Raw genomic sequence first — 21,649 nt, 5'->3', positions numbered from 1 at the left:
GGCCTATGCCAGAGCCACAGCAACGCGGGATCCGAGCCGCGTCTGCAACCTACACCACAGCTCACGGCAACGCCGGATCGTTAACCCATTGAGCAAGGGCAGGGACCGAACCCACAACCTCATGGTTCCTAGTCAGATTCGTTAACCACTGCGCCACGACGGGAACTCCCCATTTTTTACTATTAAAGAAAAATACTATGCACTAGTATGTTGCATGCATTTTCTATGTTCATCTGCATGTTTTTATTTGGTGATGTCGAAGGCAGGGTGTTAGAGGCCGGACCTTCAAGACTGACCTGAAGGATGCCTCACCCAGGGCTGGTTGGTCCCTCTCCATGGGCCTCAGTCTCCCCATCCATACAGCGCGGTGCCTGATGCTCTCTGGACTCTGTGATCTCTGCTCCAGGTCTAGCTCTGGCAGAGGAGGGACCTGGCGTCCAGCGTTTGTGTCTCTGGGATACAGGAGCAAAGAGCTACTTATCTTTCTTTTTTCTTTTTTTTTTCTTTTTTGTCTTTTTGCCTTTTCTAGGGCTGCTCCCACGGCATATGGAGGCTCCCAGGATAGGGGTCAAATCAGAGCTGTAGCCGCCGACCTATGCCAGAGCCACAGTAATGCAGGATCCAAGCCTCGTCTGCGATCTACACCACAGCTCACGGCAACACCAGATCCTTAACCCACTGAACAAGGCCAGGGATCGAACCTGCAACCTCATGGTTCCTAGTCAGGTTCGTTAACCACTGAGCCACGACGGGAACTCCCAAGAGCTACATATCTTTATGGTCCAAACAGGCATTGCCCTGAGTCTCTCCTTGGCCTTAGCCACCTAGCATCCCAGAACGGCATTAGGCTGGCTGGCTGGGCTGGGGAGCCCCTGTCCTACACCTCTGGTCTCCCCGAAGGCCAGACTCACAGAGGCTCAGGGAGCCACCCCCTCCTCCCCCAGGGTGGCAGAAGGAAGAAGGAAGAAAGAGGATCGCCTCCAGCTGGCCCGGGAGACAGACCTTCCTGTGCCTATTAGCCCTCCAAGAACCCCCATCCTCCCTCCCTCCCTCCCTGGAGGCCTGTCCACAGGGACTTGGGATCAGCCAGAAAAGTCAGGCAACTTTTCAGGGACTGGAGCGAGGGGAGGGGAGGTCTCCCAGCCTGGCCTGAGTCCAGCCCCTGTGAGCAGCGCGGTGCCCAGCCCCACCCCCTGCTGTGCCCTGTCTGTAACTCCAGACTTTGACCCTGAGCTCCAGTCCCGGCTGAGGACAGGACGCCCCAGAACAGGAGCCTCCCTCCAGGAGAGAGGACCCTGTGCCCACAGCAGCTGCTGCTTTTCTCCAGAATTTCGGCACACCAGGTGAGTGGGTTGGGGGTGATGGCGGAGCAGATCTGAGCGTCCTCCCAGTGTCGACAGAAAAAGTTCACGTGAGAGTCTGACGCAGGTGACAACATTGAAGGGACCACAGGTAAGGACTCTCACCTCTCCAAGCCTCAGTTTCCTCACCTTGAAGATGGGCATCATAACTAACCTTTTACAGGCTTAATCTGATTATTAAAACAGGTGATGACTATAAAGGGCTTAGCACAGAACTGGGCATATAGCAAGTTCGCAGTACATGGTAATTATTTTTTGGGGGACTGGGAGCTGGTAGCCAAGGTTTTATAGAATCTGTTCCATTTTAAAGATAAACTCTGAAACTTCATAAAAGGTAGCCATATGGGGCTCATTTCAATATCTCACCTGTGACTTGATCTTTTTTTTTAAACAATTCTTTCCTCTTTTTTTTTTTTTTTTTTTTTTGATGTGTGTGTAACAATCCAAGGCATGAGTGGCATTAAGTTCCTTTCTAGGGACAAGGGAGGTTATAAGCAAAAAAATGCAAGACCGAAAAGTAAGCAGAAAGTGTCAGTGGCCCATTTATTGCCGGCTGCCTAAAGAGTTCTACGGTGCAATGCAGAAAACTCAGGTAGAACCGGGTCCAGATCAGAATGCTGGCCCATACTGGCTGTGTGACTTTGGGGGAGAGACTTCCTCTCCCAGAACCTCACATCTATAGAACCTCTTAGAGTAGTTGAGCGGATTAAGAAAATGTCTGTACTGCATCTGCATGTGTCTGGCAAGTGGCAGACGGCCAAAATTCCCTTCCTGCTCCATGCATATGTAGACATTATAATTACACACAGACACACAGACACACACACACACAAATGTGATAACCTCAGCTGTTTGCATCTTCCTGAATGCATGGACCAAGCACGCTTGGTTGAAGCAATGGCATAAAACAGAAAACTGCAATGCTAATAAAAACAGCAACAACAAGACAAGGGTTGGACAAAGACAGGACTGTGTGTAAAGGTGACCAGGAGCTCATCACTCACATGCATGAATGATTTTCCCCAAGGCTGGGTCCCTCAGATCCTACAGTCTGGCAGCTGACTCTGCTCAGAAACTTATATATTTACACTGCATTTTAATACACACATGAACACACCCAAAGTTGCTATAATCAATATCAAATTAGATTCAAACACTTAACTAAGATAATTGACTTAGGGCATACATATTTCCTTTTCAATTCTATGCCAATCACCAACACACTAAAAACTCCTACACTCCTTATGTTTAATGTTTTTTTTCAATGCAGGATCATGAAGTCTTAGCTGTTTCTCTTCACCTGCTTGATTTCTTTTCACATCATGGGGTTTGCCCACAGAGCACAGTGGGTAAGCACACAGCCTTGAGAATCAGGCCGGCCTGGGCTCTGCTTCTAACCAGCTCATGTCTGAGCCTCAGTTGTCTCATCTGTAAAATGGACATAATGATAACTCGAGGGTTTTTAGAAGATTAAAATAGATAATGTATGTCAAGTTACTGGAAGAACTTGACTCGAAAAATGTGTGACACATATGAAGAGTTGAAAAGCTAGCAGCTGAAAGTATTTTTTAATTCAGTGAATTTTATTATATTTATAGTTGTACAATCATCACCACAACTTAATTTTAGAACATTTCCATCCCAAATCTCAAGTCCATCTCTCCCCCACCAACCTGTCCCTTTTGGTAACTGCACATTTTTCAGAGTCCGTGAGTCTGTTTCTGTTCTGCAAATAAATTCATTTGTATCCTTTTTTAGATTCTACATATAAGTACTAGCATATGATGTTTGTCTCTCACTGCCTAAATTTACTTAGCATGATAATTTCTAGATCCATCCATGTTGCTGCAAATGCCATTACTTCATTCCTTTTTATGGCCAAGTAATATTCCATTGTATACATGTGCCATATCTTCTTTATCCAGTCCTCTGTCAATGGACATGTAGGTTGCTTCCATGTCTTGGCTGTTGTATATAGTGCTGCAATGAACATTGGGGTACATGTATCTTTTTTCTGGAGCCACGGTTTTCTCCAGATAGATGCCCAGGAGTGGGATTGCTGGATCATGTGGCAGTTCAATTTTTTTTTCAGGAATTTCCATACTGTTTTTTTTGTGTGTGTGTCTTTTTAGGGCCACAATCACAGTATATGGAGGTTTCCAGGCTAGGGGTCGAAGTGGAGCTGTAGCTGCCACAGCCACAGCAATACCAGATCCAAGCTGCATCTGCGACCTACACCACAGCTCATGGCAATGCTGGATCCTTAACCCACTGGGCCAGCGAGGCCGGGGGTCGAACCTGGGTCCTCATGGATGCTAGTTAGATTCATTTCCACTGAGCCACGACGGGAACTCCTTTTTTTTTTTTTCATGCTCTTTCCTGTAGAAGCTGCAATTATTACTTCCCCATTGCCAGGTCTTCTCTTTCCCGGAAACTTTTCAACCCCAAGACTCTACAGATCCTTGGATCACAAACATGTGACTTTGGCTGTGTGGCCCCTCTTCCCTGGGCCTCAGTTTCCCCTTCTGCATGATGCTGTTTTGCTCATCTTTAGAATGTTAGACATTGGAGAAACTGAACCACATGCTGTAACTTGTTCCTCTTTATCTTGGCTAGTTGGACCCAGCAGTTTCTCTGGGTCCCCTCCCCTACAGCCCCATGCTCTTCTCTTGGGTACGTACCATGACTCCTAACCAGAGGCTTTGTCACGCCTGTCTAGTATTGTTTTTGGAGACATGCCATGTGACGGCTTTGGTCTGAAATCTCTTTCTCCCTGTCCAGTCAGGTGAAGTGACTTACCCAAGGTTACACAGCTGGTATGTGCCAGAGCCAGGCTGTGAGCATGGGTCTGTCTGACCCCCAGCCTGGGCTCTTCATGCCATCTCTCCAAGACACACCACCTCCTGGATTCATTATGGGGAATTTGAAATACAGGAAAGCCCTCTAATCCTGCCTTCTTAGTGTCAGTGTATGAAACTGGTGAAAGAGCCAGAGATCATGCAGAGCCGAAAGAACAGAGAGGAGAAGTAACTTGGCCAGGGTCACACAGCCAGCTAAAAATGAAGCCAAGTCTGACACGCTCTCCTTCCTCTCTCCTCCATATCCAGCATCCTTTCTGTTGTTATTTTCAAGGTGCTGAGGGACAGAAGGAAGGCACTACATGTTGAGTCCAGACCCTGACCCAGGAACTTTCACCAGGCTAATCATTTAATTGTCAGATGACCCTGTGAGATGGGGGTTAACCTTAGGTTTTTTTTGGCCATGCCATTAGCCTGAAGAAGTTCCCGGGCTAGGGATCGAACTCATGCCACAACAGTGACAAAGCTGGACCCTTAACCCCTAGGCCACCAGGGAACTCCCAGGTGAACACTATTTTACAGCTGAAAAGATTACATCTCTCTCTCTCTCTCTCTCTTTTTTTTTGTTTTTTTAGGGCTGCATCCATGGCATATGGAAGTTCCTAGGCTAGGGCTGGAATTGGAGCTATAGATGCGTGCCTACACCATAGCCACAACAATGCAGGATCCAAGCCACATCTTCAATCTACACCACAGCTCATGGAAATGCTGGATTCTTAACCCACCGAGCAAGGCCAGGGATCGAACCCGCATCCTCATGGATGCTAATCGGATTTGTCACCGCTAAGCCATGACGGGAACTCCAGATTACATCTCTTGAGGCAAAGTATAGGGGAGAAGATGAGGGGTCCGGAGAGGGTCCGCCCCTGCAGCCAAGCCCAGGCTCGTGGCCAGAAAGAGAATCGCCCAGAGGAACGATGCTTCTCCGTTTTTTGGTTTTTATCTCCAACTTGGCTGCTGAAACCCCAACAGAGTCCAGTTCTTGTGGGCTGGAGCCCTTTTCCCCGTTACAAAACTAGGCCATATTGAGAATGTCCTGCCATTCAAGGCCACCGCTGCAGTTGCCAGGAGGCGAGGTCTATGGGAGGAGAGTTGTGAGCAAAGAGGAGGGAAAGTTGAATTTGGCCCTTCTGGGCACAAAAAGTCCCCTTGTTCTGCCTCAGCAGGAACCGGCAGAATATTTTCCTGCTGTGCAGGCCCAAGCAGTTTCAAGGTCAAAAGCTGCTAGGTCTTCTAAACTTCCGAGGACCCAGCCAGCCCAGCACCCTGAGGCAGGCCTGGAAAGGATGCGCTAGAAGGTCTGAGTTCTGAGGCAAGAACTTGCATCCAGTATGCTCACAGCTGCATCTGCTAGCTGCCAACTTGGCACACAGTAGGTGTGCAGTAAGTGTGTATGAGTTTACCTGAATTAAAATCAAATCCCAGCAGCACCATTTACTGACTGTGTGACCTTGGATAGGTTACTCCACCTCTCTAAGCCTTCATTTCCTCATCTGTAGAATGGGAGCAATAACACCAGTCTCCCTCATAAGAATGTTGGGAGACTTAGATGAGATGATGCATGGGAAGTGCTTAACAAGGGGGGCACACAGTAGGTGCTCCAAGCATGTCAGTAAGTCACTTCTCTTGCACTAGACACCGTGGTAAGCTTTGTACATCGGCCATCTTGTGAAAACTCCCATCTACTCTCTGAGGCATGAGTTATTTTCTCATTTTCCAAAAGAATTTGAGGCTCAAGAAGCATCTTACCCAAGGTAATGGCCAGCAGGCAGCAGAACTGAGATCCAAGATTTGAAGCCCAGTGTCCTAACCTCTAGACTACCCAGCCTACAGCTGGCCAGGCACTCTGCTCCTTTTAATTTTGCCAGGATTTTCAGGGAGCTCCCCAGAGAAGGCTTTGTGACCCTGGGCAAGTTATTGTGCCTCTTTGTGTGCCCATTTTCCCACATGTAAGGGTCACTGAGAGGCTCAGGTCTAAAAAGGGCTGGGTGGAGTCTGGCATCTTCTAAGCCATCAGCGGCTGGCGGCAGTGGTGGTGATGATGGTCCAGGTGATGGTGGTGATGGCACACCTCAACCCCTCCTTTCCACAGGCTGGCACGATGCGCGTGGTGGTGATTGGAGCAGGCGTCATTGGGCTGTCCACTGCCCTCTGCATCCACGAGCGCTACCACTCTGTCCTGCGGCCCCTCGATGTGAAGGTCTACGCAGACCGCTTCACCCCGTTCACCACCACTGACGTAGCTGCTGGCCTCTGGCAGCCCTACACCTCTGAGCCCAGCAACCCACAGGAGGCGTGAGTGAAGGTCCCAGAGGGTGCCTGGGGCTGGAGAGGCTGAGTCTGTAGAGAGGATGTCCCTTCTCAGGGTTCCAATCATCAAGAACAACCCTTCAAGGAGGCTCTGGCCTGACATGCTGTGAAGACAATACAATTTATTGAAGTCCTTAATATGGGCCAGAGAGATTCTCTACCTGTTCTTGGCCAAAAAGCTGAGAAGCCATGTGTGCCAGACAGATGAAGGCTTGGTCTTCATGCTTCCTCTAATCTGGGTGGCTGTTGATGTTACACAGCCATCAGTCAAGAATACCTCTAAGTGGGTGGATCGATGTTTGGATCTAGCAAAGAAGTTGCAGAGGTCATTACATTATTTTAGAAACCACCAGCTGCTTCAACAAAGGAAGCCTCAGATGAATAACGGCTGGAACATTATCATTGTCATGCCCATAAATTCCAAAACCAATATTCCTGATCAGTGGGTGGCAATCCAGGGGCTCAGGCTTCTTCCATATCATGGCTCTGCCATCCTCCTCCATGGCTTCCAAGGTTGCTATTCTCGTGGGCCAGCACAAGGACCAGTAGGCAGAGTCTTTAGGGTCCATTGGCCAGAATGGCAGCCACATGGCACACCTAGCTGCAAGGGAGTCTAGGAAATGTTATTGAGCTGTGGAGTGGGTGGGGAGAGGGAGAGGAGGGGGGAGGAGGGGAGAAAGCCGTAAGGGGGTGTTGGAAGCAGTAAGGGATGTCTGTCACTGGCGTGTGCAGTGGGTGGTGTCCAGAGTGAGCCTGAATCACGGGGCTCACAGTCCCCAAAGCAGGTCAGCACTTTCATTTAAACTCTCATCTGCATGATCTCAAGCCAGAGTTGGGCTCCCAATGCTTGTGATGGAACATTCTTTGTACTCCTGCTTCTTTACCTACTAATGGGGAAATATTAGAAAGTTTGCAGGTGTGGGGTGGGATGGGAAGAGATCAGTAGCATTTGGGGTAAGGTAGATTTCTGGATTTGGACCCATCCCACAAGCTTTCCCTTGGCTGACCATGCAAGCCATCCCCTGGAGCTTTCTCGTCTAGCTCAGGCTATTAGGTGATCAAGACTGTGGGGGATCCTTCCAGGAACTGGAACCAACAGACCTTCAACTATCTCCTGAGCCACATCGGTTCTCCCAATGCTGCAAACATGGGTCTGACCCCAGTCTCAGGCTACAACCTCTTCCGTGAAGCTGTTCCGGTGAGTGAGAAGTCCTTGACCATGGGGCAGAGGCTTTTCACAGTCCAGGGAGTCTGGGAAGTACTTTGAACCTCTCAGGCAAAAACTCCTGCATTCAAGACAAGTTTACTTTAAATTCTATTTTTGATCTAAAAATTATTTTTGTTTTTTTGGAGTTACCTGGTGGCTCAGGGGGTTAAGAATCCGGTGTTGTCACTGCTCCAGTGTGGATTCAGTCCCTGGCTTGGGAAATTCTGCCTGCTGTGGCCATGGCCAAAAATAGTTATTTTTGTTTTCAATTTTGTTATTAAATTGGCAGAGATCAAAGAATCTGATGATCCAGGGGAACTAGCCCTCCCTTGAGTGGTATGGGTAAAATTCAGACTCTTCCTGGAGTGGTGGGAACTTGATGCTGAAGCCCAAAGATTTCCTGTTTCAGGACTTTCCATCCATATGGACTAAAACACTTACTCTGGTACAGACTTATAAACTACCTGCTGTGTGCCAAGCCCTGTCCTAACCACTTTACAACTAGAGACTCGTTCAATTCTCATATTTACCAGGGAGCAAGCATTATCACCATCCTCCTTTTGCAGAGGCTCAGAGAAATGGAGTAACTTTACTTGAACTCACAAAGTTACTTAAAGCAGAGCTGGAATTTGAATCCAGGCTGTCGGTGACCACATGCTGCCCAATGTGTTATGAAAAGCACAGTCGTGGGGAATGTTTGGAGAGGGTGGTCTGGCTGGGTGCCCAGATCCCATGCCAGGCCCCAAGGTTAAGTCAATGTTTAGCACTGTGCTAAGGGCATTACTTTCATTATCTGTTACCTTCCAAGAGTGATTATGACTCATTATACAGATAAGAAAACTGAGTCTCAGAGAATTCAATGTGGTCCATGGTGAGGCCAAAATCTCCCCTGAGGTTGCCTGATCGTCCACTCAGCTACCTCACATTTTCATCCCTTGGTGACCTTCACTGCTGCCCCCTTTTTAATCCCCCTAATTATAATCTTACCCTATCACTCATCCTCAGCCTTATTCCTTTTTTTTTCTTTGTCTTTTGTCATTTTTTAGGACCACACCCACAGCATATGGAGGTTCCTAGGCTAGGGGTCAAATTGGAGCTGCAGCTGCCAGCCTATGCCACAGCCACACTGACGTGGGATCCGAGCAGCATCTTCAACCTACACCATAGCTCATGGCAATGCCAGATCCTTAACCCACTGAGAAAAGCCAGGGATTGAACCTGCATCCTCATGGATACTAGTCAGGTTCTCTAACACCTGAGCCAAGATGAGAACTCCAGCCTTATTCTTAATATATAACATCATGATTAAGAACATGGACTCTGCAGCCATACTATATGGGTTCAAATCTCAGCTCCACCATTTACTAGCTACGTGACCTTAGACAAATTATTTAACCTCTCTGAGCCTCAATGGGCCCACCTGTAAAAGGGGAATAAAAATATGGAGTTCCTGTCGTGGCTCAGTGGAAACGAATCTGACTAGCATCCATGAGGATGCAGGTTCAATCCCTGGCCTTGCTCAGTGGGTTAAGAATCAGCATTGCTGTGAGCTGTGGCATAGGCTAGCAGCTACAGCTCCGATTCAACCTCTAGCCTGGGAACCTACCTATGCTGCAGGTGCGGCCCTGGAAAGCCAAAAAAAAAAAAGTATCTACTTCATTGCATTGTTGTCAAGATTGAAGGGATTGGTATAAGTAAAGTGCCTGGAACAGCAATTTCCAGATAATAAACATTATGTAAGTTTTTCTTATTATCATTCTTATTGATTTTCATCCATCCCCGTGCCTTCTTCTCTCCTCCCTCTAAAGGACCCTTACTGGAAAGACATGGTCCTGGGATTCCGAAAGCTGACTCCCAGAGAACTGGACATGTTTCCTGATTATAGGTAAGGTTATAGTCACAGGTGAAAGGGCTGAAGCCCCACCGTTCAGATAGACTTGTCCAGAAGATGGAGGCACCGAATTTCTAGTTCCATCCCAGGCTTAGAGCGCCTGGTACCCTGGTCTTCCAGTGCTCTGGGCAGCTCTTTCAGAGATCCCACCCACCTAAACTGTTCCTTAGACTTGGGATGTAAGGGATATGGAATCACAGATCTCAAGCCCAAAGGTTCCATACCACTATCCCATTTTGTAGATGAGGAAACTGAACTTCAGAGAGGCCAAGTCACCTCCCAGAGGTCACACAGCCAAGTGACCAGAATGGGATTTCAACCCTGTCAAAACCCCTCTATTCTTTTCTCTAGAGCCTGATGCCTCTCTGGCCCTCTCCTCATCTCACCCCATGTCTGAATCCCCTCTACGGATGCACATCAGTCTCTACTTGCACACCCCAATGTCAGGGATGGCTTTGTCTGATAGAAAATATTTCCTTTGAGCTGAAAACCACTTCCCCTTTAATGTCACCCAGTGGTCCTTGCTCTACCCTTTGGAGGGCCCAAAGAATGTGACAGCTTCCACATCCGTTTGATAGCCTTCAAATATAGCTTTGATTCTGATCATTTATTCCCACCTTTTGCCTTCTATGACTCTAGATATGGCTGGTTCAACACATCCCTGATTCTGGAGGGAAGGAAGTACCTACAGTGGCTGACAGAAAGGTAAGATTTTCAGCTTCACTTTGAAGAAGGTACTCCCGGGGACCTGGGTTGTAGTGGATGATGGTTTATGGGATTTGTCTTTGTATTAACCAACCCCAAATGTAGAAGAAAATCTTTGAGTTTGGTGGGAGCTATCCTTGGTCCTGACCACCTCTGCGCGTTAAGGCAGTGGTTTCCACACCTGGTCGGAATCACCTGAGAAGTTTTTACATGTGATGTTTATTATCAGTCTCACTAAAACCTGTGATGTTGGTGTATAGTTTTAATAGGTTCTCTTAAGTTTTCCAGATATATTTACATCATCTAAAAAACACAAGTTGGCTCTCACTTTTGCACTTTTTTTTTCTTGTCTAACTGCTGTGGCCAGTACTTCCAGAACAACATTAACTAACACAGATGATAGTGGATGGGATGTCCCTGTCTTGTTCCTTATGTTGATAGGAATCTTATAGTTTTAAAATTAGCAAATATTAGCTTGAGAGATACATTTGTAATTATATTCACATATATTCATATTAAGACTCCATGTATTTCTTTTTGTTGTTGTTGTTATTTATTTATTTATTTTTCTTTTTAGGGCCACACCCATGGCATATGGATGTTCTCAGGCTAGGATCAAAGCCGAGCTACACCTGCAGGATCTGAGCCATGTCTGCAACCCACACCATAGCTCATGGCAACGATGGATCCTTAACCCACTGAGCGAGGCCAGGGATCAAACCTGCAACCTCATGGTTCCTAGTCAATTCGTTTCTGCTGCACCACAATGGGAACTCCTTGTGCCATTATGGGAATTCCCATACATTTCTGAAATATTAGAATTTAAAAAATCTGGAATGGATGGTGACTTTTATCAAATGACTTGGGGAGGTTTTTAAAAGCAGATTTCAGGACCCCACTTTATATCTACTGAATCAGATTCTCTGGGGTGCTCAGAAATTTGTATTTTAAGAAGTTCCCTGAGTGATTTTAATTATCGGCCAGGTTTGGAAATCACTGCATTAAAACACAGTTATTCCTCCTAATCTTTGGACACTTATGACTCCTGTCCAGCCTCTTCCAGGAAAGAATACTCCCATTTTTTCTTTCTCGAGGAAACCATGTGGATAAAATAATTTTGAGGTTATGCTTCAGCTTACATATGGTTTACTTCCTAGTCTTTCAGTGTTTCTTCTATATTCCAAATGAAGACATATATTTTTCCTTTGTGAAATTTAGGAGGAGAGGTGGGTACCCCCAGCCCACCTCTTTCCTCATACTCTGCTTTGGACAAAGGAGCTTTTGGCTTCGGTCCAACTCTGCCCCTCCTCCACCCTGCATCTCATCCCCTTTGATAATACAAAGCAGTGTGGTGATCATAAGAGGCCTGGGTTTAAGTCCCAATCTCATCATGAACTCTGTATGACCTTCCGCAAGGCCCTTCTCCTTTCTTTATCTACCCAACGAGGGAGGCATGGGACAGAGACCTGAATACAAGAATTTTTGTTTGTTTGATCATCACAGGTTAACTGAGAGGGGAGTGAAATTCTTCCTGCGGAAGGTGGAATCTTTTGAGGAGGTAAGCCAAAGGACTGCAAGGGGCTGGATGTGGGAGAGAGAAGAAGGGGGGCCTTTGCTTCCTATTGCAGGGTTGAGGGCCCCTTCTCAGGCTCCCAGGGTCCCTTTGAGGAATGTCCCAGACTCTAGACCTATTTTTAATCTCAGAAGGAGTCAGGTGTTCTGCCTTGATGTTGGTGGCAGGAGCAGATGGACAGTGGGATCATGGTGGCCATTAGGGACTAATCTATAACTGAGCCTCAGTGGGTTTTAGGGCCAGAGAGCTGCCCCCCACCCTCAAGTTCCAGACACTTGGTTGCTTCTTACCAACATCAAAGTCAACATCCCCATTCCTACAAAGACTTACTCCAAACTGACATCACCATCAATAAGAAAGATAGTAGCAGCTACCATCATCAGGCCTTGGCTATGTACCAGGAGCTTTGCTGTTTGACTTCACTCAACCCCAGCACCCCGAATAGTGCTAGGTACATGGAAAACTCTTGGTGCCTGCACCATTAACATATATGAGCATCTGTTCTAGGTCAAGCCCTGGTGAGCAACTTGGAATATATACTTGACTTAGACACAGCTCTCCATCCCAAGGGCCTCACGGTCCAGTGTGGCAAACACTGGCTCATGAACAACAGCAGTGTATCCCCCGGACTGACCTGTGAGGGGAGTCACTGGGGCTCGGCTCAGAGTTTGGTACCCACAGTGCTACATCCTTGAGCTGAGGAACATCACGTACAATGCATGGAGTTAAGGACTTTAATCGTGCCTTCTGCAGATGTCTCAGCAGAGTAGAAGGCAAGAGAATGAAATAAAAAGAAGTCACAAGGAGGGAGCAAACTATCTGCATCCTTTCTGACTTCTTCTGGAAGGTTCAAGATTTCCCCCTTCCACTGCACTCCTTTCCAAACACTTGCATAGGCAGGGTCACACTGGGGCCTCACAACACCCTATGAACACGTATTACCAACCCTATTTTATTATTTTATTTTATTTTTGCTTTTCATGGCCACACTGAGGCATATGGAAGTTCCCAGGCTGGGGGTGGAATTGGACTGCAGCTGCCAGCCTACACCACAGCCACAGCCACAGCAACTTGGGATCTGAGCTGCATCTGTGAGCTACACCACAGCTCATGGCAACGCCGGATCCTTAACCCACTGAGCAAGGCCAAGGATCGAACCTGAGTCTTCATAGATACTAATCTGATTTGTTTCCCCTGAGCCACGACGGGAACTCCCTAGGAACCCTATTTTACAGCTAAGGCAGCTGAACCTTAGATCACTCAGTGGGGAAATTGAAGAGCAGGGCTTGGAGGCAGAGCCATGGATTGCTCCTTGAACCCCCTCCTGGCTGTTCCACAGGGAGCAGAGAGCTGCAGAGTGGGAGGGGGCAAGAGATACCAGGGTTCTCTCCACTCCTATCTTACCTGCCCTGTTGGTTGCTACCAGGTGGCAAGAGGTGGCGCTGATGTGATTATCAACTGCACTGGGGTGTGGGCTGGGGTGCTGCAACCGGATCCCCTGCTGCAGCCAGGCCGGGGGCAGATCATTAAGGTGAGTCTGAAGGGGAGGGGTGAGCTTTTGTTGATAGACTGCTTCTGCATGCTTATTTCATCTCCAAACATAGAGGATGAGTCGGGGACATCTGTCAGAGGAAACACCTCCACACCCACCCTGCCCCGGTCTTCAGGGCATTGACATGTTAAGGAAACAAGAACCAACATGACCGTTCCAAATATACCCTTTTTTTGGGTGGGGTTCTTCCTAATAATAAAGCATCTGTGTTTGTGTGTTTGTCTCTATGTGGGAGCAGCACAGGCCTGTATCATAATAAAAAGAGTCCATGGTTATGGAGTGTCTAGTAAGTGCCAGACACAGGACTGAGCACTTCATTGTGTTAATTAATTTGATTGTTCCTGCAATCCTTTGAGATGGGTACCATCACATCACCATTACCATGTTACAGATGGGGAAACGGAGGCATGGAGGAATTAAGGAACATGCACAAGTTCATAGCATAGTAAGGGGTGGAACAGGGATTAATTAGAACCCAGGCAACCTAGTTGAAGAGCCTGGGTATGTGAGCATTGTTCTACACCCACCTCTCACTGTGTACATGTGCATGCCTGTTTGTGGGTATGTGTGCATGTTTGTGCCCACATGAATGTACACAAGTGCATTCACAGGTGTATGTGTATTCCTGAGGTGGGCTGAGGTGTATTTGTCTATACACATGTGCTGGGCTTTTCTGTAGGTAAGAATGTGTCATGCTTTGGGGACCAGGGGTGGCTTTCGATCAGGACAGCTCTTCCTGAAAAATCAAGAAGACAGGTGCAGACTTGGGACAGAGGAGTCATGGGAGGGCTAAGGAATCAGCTTTGCCACTCTTGTCAGAAGGTCTGGTCCTTGGGGTGGGGCGGTGGGGGGGCACACAGGGGAAGGGAAAACCCTGATCTAACTCTCCTGATGAGACTTCTCTGTTTTCAATAAACAGGTGGATGCCCCTTGGCTGAAGAACTTCATTATCACCCATGACCTAGAGAGAGGCATCTACAACTCTCCATACATCATTCCAGGGTAAAAATCTGACATCCTAGAGAAGAGAGGGCACCTTCCTGCCCCTGCCCTCTTTATGCCCCTGCTGACAACACCAGGCCTCTTGCTTAGTTTTTTCAGGTTGTTATCTACAATTTTTTGGGTTTTTTTTCCTAGGGCTGCACTCACAGCATATAGAGGTTCCCAGGTTAGGAGTCGAATCAGAGCTACAGCTGCCAGCCTATGCCACAGCCAGAGCAATGCCAGATCCGAGCCAAGTCTGCAATTTACACCACAGCTCAGGACAATGCCAGATCCTTAACCCACTGATTGAGGCCAGGGATCAAATCCATATCTTCATGGATACTACTCAGATTTGTTTCTGCTGGGCCAGTATGGGAATTCCTTTATCTACAATTTGTTGTTGTTGTTGTTGTTGTTGTTGTTGTTGCTATTTCTTGGGCCGCTCCCGTGGCATATGGAGGTTCCCAGGCTAGGGGTTGAATCAGAGCTGTAGCCACCGGCCTACGCCAGAGCCACAGCAACGCGGGATCCGAGCCGCGTCTGCAACCTTCACCACAGCTCACGGCAATGCCGGATCGTTAACCCACTGAGCAAGGGCAGGGACCGAACCCGCAACCTCATGGTTCCTAGTCGGATTCGTTAACCACTGCGCCACGACGGGAACTCCTATCTACAATGTTTTTAAGTGAAGTTGAGCCATTAAACTTCTGGGGAGGCAGGACTGAGCTTTAGCTGGGCTCTATCTTGAACAGACTTTGGGATGATAATATAAGTGATGCTAGAGACAAAGGGAGTAGATGTGATAGCAGTGACCCCAGCAGTGTTTTGAATGGCAATAATGGAATTAATAATGGGCGGGGCTGATGATGATAATACTGGTGCTAGAGAAATGGTGGCAGTAGAGATAGCATTGTTATAAATCAGGAGATCAGTGTTGATGATGGTGGGGATTGGGAGTTGGGAGTGGTAGTTGTTGCTGATGGAGATGACAATATAGATGATGACCTTTTTTGTTTTTTGTCTTTTTAGGGCCACACCTGTGGCATATGGAGGTTCCCAGGCTAGAGGTAGAATTGGATCTGTAGCTGCCAGCCACAGCCACAGCAATGCGAGATCTGAGCCGCATCTGCGACCTACATCACAGATCACGGCATCGCTGGATCCTTAACCCACTGAGCAAGGCCAGGGATCGAACCCGTGTCCTCATGGATCCTAGTTGGGTTCGTTAACCACTGAGCCACGACGGAAACTCCAATGATGACTTTTAATAATGTGGCAGAGATGACCGTCTCAAAGGCCATGTTAATGGTGTGACTGTGCTGACTGTCTCAATGGCGATGCCAGTGGTGTTGTGGAGATGACAGTGTTAATGGCGATGCTAATGGTGGTGGCAGAAATGTGAATGGGGCTGATGGTGACAACGTATTAATGGTAGCAAGGAAGGCAGTAGTGAAGATGATGTTGTTGATGGAGATGACAGTATTTTTCCCAGATTTATTGATATAATTGGCATATAACATTGTGTACATTTAAGATGTGCAACATGATGATTTGATATATGTATATATTATGAAATGATTACCACAGTGAGGCTCATTAACACACCCACCACTTCACGTAATTACAGTTTTTGTGTGTTTGTGGTGAGAACATTTAAGATCTACCCTCTTAGAAACTTTAAAGTACAAGGTATATAATACAGTATTGTTAACTATCATTACCATGCTGTATATTAGAAGGGGTGACAATGCCGACAGTGATGTTAATGGGGATAGTGGAGGTGGTGGTTGATGGTGATGACTACAGCAATTGCAGAGATGTTGATGGATTCTTCTTCTTATTATTATTTTGCTTTTTAGGGCCACACCTGCAGCATATGGAAGCTCCCAGACTAGGGGTCCAATTGGAGTTACAGCTGCCAGTCTACACCACAGCCACAGCCAACTCAGGATCCAAGCCACATCTTCAGTCTACACCACAGCTCACGGCAAGGCCAGATCCTTAACCCACTGAGTGAGGCCAGGGATCAAACCTGCATCCTCATGGATCCTGGTTGGGTTCATTAACCGCTGAGCCACGAAGGGAACTCCTGACAGCATTATGAATGAGGATGATAATATTGATGGTAGTGGTGATTTAGGTAGCCAGGGTGGTAAGGGTGAGCATGGCGTTGGCCCCCTCTTCATTTCAAAGGCTGTGTTTTCCTTCATCCTTCATCCTGCTCACTTTGATCTAGGCTGCAGGCAGTGACACTTGGAGGCACCTTCCAGGTGGGGAACTGGAATGAGATAAATAATATCCAGGACCACAACACCATCTGGGAAGGCTGCTGCAGACTGGAGCCCACACTGAAGGTAAGGTGGGGAAAGGAACCAGGGTCCTAGCAGCTTGATCATAAGGACACTTGAGGATGGGAAGATGCCATGACTGGGATAAGTGAGCAAAATAATTCCAAAAAGGGACTGTGGAATATACCCAAATTTGACCATGTACAGGGAAGTCCTACTGGGGGCTGATGAAACCTATCTGGCCCTGGCTAAGAGTTGTTCTCTCTTAAGGTGATAGCCCCAAATCACCTTAGTCTGTCTTCACAAGGAACAGATGTATTCGTTGCAGAAATCTTAGTTTTCACATTTGCCTGCTAGTGCTGGTGACAACAGTGATGGTGGTGAGGGTGGGGATGGAAGTAGTGGTTGGTATTGATGGTGTGAAAAATGCTGAGGTGGTGAAAATGATGGTGATGAGGAGCTGTTAGGGTGGTGGCTGGTGGTTCTGATGGCTGATAAAGATGAGGCAGTTGATAGCACTGGTGGGAGTAGTGACAGTAATGATATTGGTGGTCAATAAAGGTGGTGATGATTGTACGGTAATGAATAAAATTGATGGCGGTGGTGGTGATGGTAATGAGATTCTAAATGCTCACTCTATCACTGAAAAATGGCATCAGAAAAAAAAAATAATCCAGAGATGAATTACTAACACTTTTCTTTCCAGGATGCAAAAATTGTTGGTGAATATACTGGCTTCCGGCCAGTACGCCCCCAGGTTCGGCTAGAAAGAGAACAGCTTCGCTTTGGATCTTCAAACACAGAGGTATACTCTCCTGGCAAGAAAAGGGATGCACTTCCACCACTTCTAAGAGTGTTATTTCCAGGAACAGTCATGCCTGACCTCAGGCAAGGGTCCTGGTGGCTAATATCCCCCCCTCTATAAATGGGGAAACAAGAGTTCACGTCATGGCACAGCAGAAACAAATCCAACTAGAAACCATGAGGTTGCGGGTTCAATCCCTGGCCTTGCTCAGTGGGTTAGGGATCTGGCGTTGTAGTGAGCTGTGCTGTAGGTCGCAGACTCAGCTCGGATCTGGCATTGCTGTGGCTGTGATGTAGGCTGGCAGCTGCAGCTCTGATTGGACTCCTAGCCTGGGAAACTCCATATGCTGCGGGTGAGGCCCTAAAAAGACAAAAGACAATAAATAAATAAATAAATAAATAAATAAATAAATAAATAAATAAACAAATAAAAATAAAAATAAATGGGGAAACGAAGGTTCAGCAATGGTAAAAGACCTGCTCAAGGTTATGTACAGGTCACCACTGATTTTCTCCCAAGGTGGGTAAAAGAGTCTATTAACACAGGAGGTTCAGCCCTCCAGAGTGGGATGGGAAGCAGAAAGGTGATTTAGGGAATTTCAAATAATTTGATGGGGGAGTGGGGCTCTCTAACATCAAGTTCTAGATGATTCTACGACTTTTACTGTGATGAGTGCTTAAAACATGTCTATCTCCGAAGCAGGAGTCTAGGGTGTTGACCCCGAGCTCCCCTGTAAGCTCCCCCTGACTGCTCTTCCTGGGGCCCCCACCATCCCACCAGGGTACCAAGAGGAGCTCTGGTACCATCAGGCTTGGCCCAGGATTCTTCAGAAGGCTCCTGAATTTTCCAGGGCAGACCCAGACCTTCTATCTTACCTCTTCCAGGTCATCCACAACTATGGCCATGGAGGCTATGGGCTCACCATCCACTGGGGCTGTGCCCTGGAGGTGGCCAAGCTCTTTGGGAAAGTCCTGGAAGAAAGGAATTTGCTCACAATGCCACCATCCCACCTCTGAAGACATCAGTGACCACCGCCTCCCCACAAAACTCCCTGCTCCCCTCAGCCAACTACTCAATGTGCTCCATTGATTCCCGTTCCCCCTCCTCCACCCCTGGCTCCTTTCTGCAAGAAGCACGAGGTGAGAGGAAACCATGAGATCAGTTCCTGGAGGCAAGTCCAACCCTACCTGGGGCCCCTCTGATGGCTGAAGTCTTTCCACCATCGTGGGCCTGACATTACAAAGAACAGCTGGAGGCTCTTATCCCACAAGTCTGCAGAAAGAAGGAAAGCTCAGAAAATCCCAGTGGTGAGCAGAAAATTGGGGATGGATGAAGTTAAGTAACCTCATGAGAAATCACGCTAACACATTAAAAGTTCTGAAAAGTCCCACAGCTAAGACATCGAACTGATGTCATTTGGTCCAGTTTTCCTAAACCTATCTGGCTATGGAAACTTTTGTCCCAGAGCACCACAGAACACACTTTATGGAACACTGGAACAGATTCCATGGCAGGAAGTTATAGGTGGAGCTGGAGGGTGGAGGAGACAGAAGAGGCAAGTCACTGAACTCGCAACGGGGGCCACCTGTCCCACATCCAGGATTATCAATGGCATCAGCTTCCCACTGGGTGGCGCCATGGGCACCATGTAACCCTTGAGGAGGGCCCACAGGAGAGGTGATCCCACAGGGAAACTTCATAGAGAATTAAAGTCACCAAGCATGCTTCATGCTTGGGTCTCCCTCACCTTCTAGCTGGCACCCTCTGAGATGGCAAACAGACTTCCAGATGTTTTGGAAAGCTTTGAGTGAGCCCAGAAGGCCCCTTAGCATCTTCATCCTTCATGATCTGCCTCAGCCTCTAAGGCTGAATTTTCATTGGCCTGAGGTTTTTGTGAAAGACCAGAGCATCTGGGACCAAGGGCGCCCTAGGCACTGTAAAGAGGTCTTGCTTGACTTGTACCATCTATGTCCAAGTCAGTTTCCTTTCTCTGTCACTTCCCCTGATGGGCTCTTCATAAAGCATCTGCCATGATTTTGGTTGACCCTAAGGGAAGTAGAGTGAAAGAGCCAAGATCTTGGAGTTCCTGACCTAATAATACTAATAACACTAAGTTATTATAATTCTTATTCTAGCTATATTTGGTTGCATTCTAATTGGGTACCAGTGCTAAACTCTTGCACACATGACTCATTTAATCCTTATAGAGAACCCCCACCCCCTAAGAGTTGCTCTTATTCCCATTTCATAGGTGAAAAGAGTAGGGTGGAGAGAGGCAATCCAAGGTCAACAGGGGGGCAGGGAGGGGAAGGGGTAGAATGGAGATTCAGGGCCAAAAATTATACGATTCCAGTGCCTCACTTTCAACCACCACGCAGCTCGGAATCCCAGGTTGGGGACTCAAAACAAAGTTATGAAGGAATCGGTTGGTCTCCTCCCCATCTCTTTCGGCAATCTGGCAAGAAACCAGATCTCTCCTCCTCACAGCTAGCTTTGGGCCAAGACTGGGGGCCTTTCTGAAGACTTGCTGCTGCTGGGAGTAGACACAACATTTAGTTTTTGGCCAAAGTGATTACCCACCCTAAAACTCCCCTGGAGAGCGACCCCTACCAGTCAAGGCTAGTTGTCAGCAGGAACTCTCTAGGGTACAGAACACAGTGCACTCACAAAAATATATGGGGCCAGGAAAATCTCAGACAGACCCAAAGTGACACTCCTTTGCGTAAATGGTGAGGACTTCTTTGCAAATATGGCTTCCTCTTGATGCTGCCCCACAATTTAGGATAGAAGGAGCAAGGGGGAAATTCTGCAACCCACAAAGCAAAGTAGGACATTTGGCTTGATTTCCTCACATTCCTTCACCTAACATTCCTGCTCCCTCCCTAAAGGTGATCTTCAACTGTGTTTTTAATGACTTTGTGGCTTCTTGCTGAGTTTACAAATGTTTATCTTTCCTCATTAAATTGTTTTGGCACTTCAGTCAAAGAAATCAATTGGTCATAAATGTATGGGTTTATTTTTGGACTCTCAATTCCATTCTCTTCATCTGCATTTTGATCCTTATGCTAGTACCACACTTTCTTGATTACTTGTAGTTTCATAGCAAGTTTTAAAATCAGGATGTGTGAGTCCTCCAACTTTCTTTTTCTTTTTTTAAATTCTTCTTTTTCAATTTTTCTTGGCTATTCTGGTCCTTTGCATCTTACAATCAGCTTGCCAATTCCTGCCCAAAAAAGCCAGGTGGGATTTTGATAGGGATTGTGTTAAATTGATAAGAGTAATTTGAGGGTGTACTGGTTGATACCTTAACAATTTTAAGTCTGCTGATCCATAGTCATAGGCTGTCTCTTCCATTTATTTACATCTTTGATTATGCAGTCATGTTTTGTAGTTTGCTTAAGTCTTGCATACCTGTTAAATTTATTCCTAAGTGTTTTAGTTTTTTTGATGCAATTGTGAGTAGAATTGTGTTCTTATTGATGAATTTAGGAAGTGCTCTGTTCTTTGGCCTGGTGGGGGTAGGGGTATATGAAGTGGTTCATCATGAAATATCTTTTTTTTTTTTTTTTTTGTTGCACTCACAGCATATGGAAGTTCCTGGGCTGGGGATCAAACCCATGCCTCAGCAGTGACACAAACCACTGCAAAGACAATGCCAGATCCTTTAACCCACTGTGCTATATTGGGAACTCCTATCATCAAACATTTTTTTTTGTTATGGCTGCACCCACAGCATTTGGAAGTTCCTAGGCCAGGGGCTGAATCTGAGCCACAGCTGTGACCTACACTGCAGCTATAGCAACACCAGATCCTTTAAGCCATTGCACCAGGCCAGGCATCAAACCTGTGCCTCTGCAGTGACCCAAGCCACTGTAGTCAGATTCTTAACCCACTGCGTCACGGCAGGAACTCCTCAAATATTCTTGATTAATAGACAATGATAATACATAATGTATCTAGATGTTAAATTGTCAAGGATTCAGAGTACAGTAAAGTACCAACAGTGACTAAGTCTGACCACAAACACCAAATCTTTGAGTGGGCTTCAAAATGTTCTAGAGTGTGGGGATGGCAACCTGTGTGCCGCCCACAACACTCTGCATCTGTCCATTAGC

The 21,649-nt window shown here is 47.0% G+C and overlaps 1 protein-coding gene across 1 annotated transcript; it reads left to right on the top strand.

The window, feature by feature from the left end:
* Nucleotides 1-1,252: 1,252 nt before the first annotated feature.
* On the top strand, nucleotides 1,253-18,926 carry DAO (D-amino acid oxidase). The gene is made up of 11 exons (XM_047760680.1): nucleotides 1,253-1,343; nucleotides 6,312-6,514; nucleotides 7,613-7,727; nucleotides 9,545-9,621; nucleotides 10,267-10,332; nucleotides 11,836-11,890; nucleotides 13,332-13,436; nucleotides 14,377-14,459; nucleotides 16,678-16,795; nucleotides 17,436-17,534; nucleotides 18,419-18,926. Exons 2-11 carry the CDS (start codon nucleotides 6,321-6,323, stop codon nucleotides 18,548-18,550), a joined length of 1,044 nt encoding a protein of 347 aa, XP_047616636.1. The 5' UTR covers nucleotides 1,253-1,343; nucleotides 6,312-6,320; the 3' UTR covers nucleotides 18,551-18,926.
* Nucleotides 18,927-21,649: the final 2,723 nt, after the last annotated feature.

Source organism: Phacochoerus africanus, chromosome 15 (assembly GCF_016906955.1).
Source record: "Phacochoerus africanus isolate WHEZ1 chromosome 15, ROS_Pafr_v1, whole genome shotgun sequence".
Taxonomy (NCBI): Eukaryota; Metazoa; Chordata; class Mammalia; order Artiodactyla; family Suidae; genus Phacochoerus; species Phacochoerus africanus.
The sequence above is the reverse complement of the archived record's forward strand: the minus strand, read 5'-3'. Positions and strand labels throughout refer to the sequence as shown.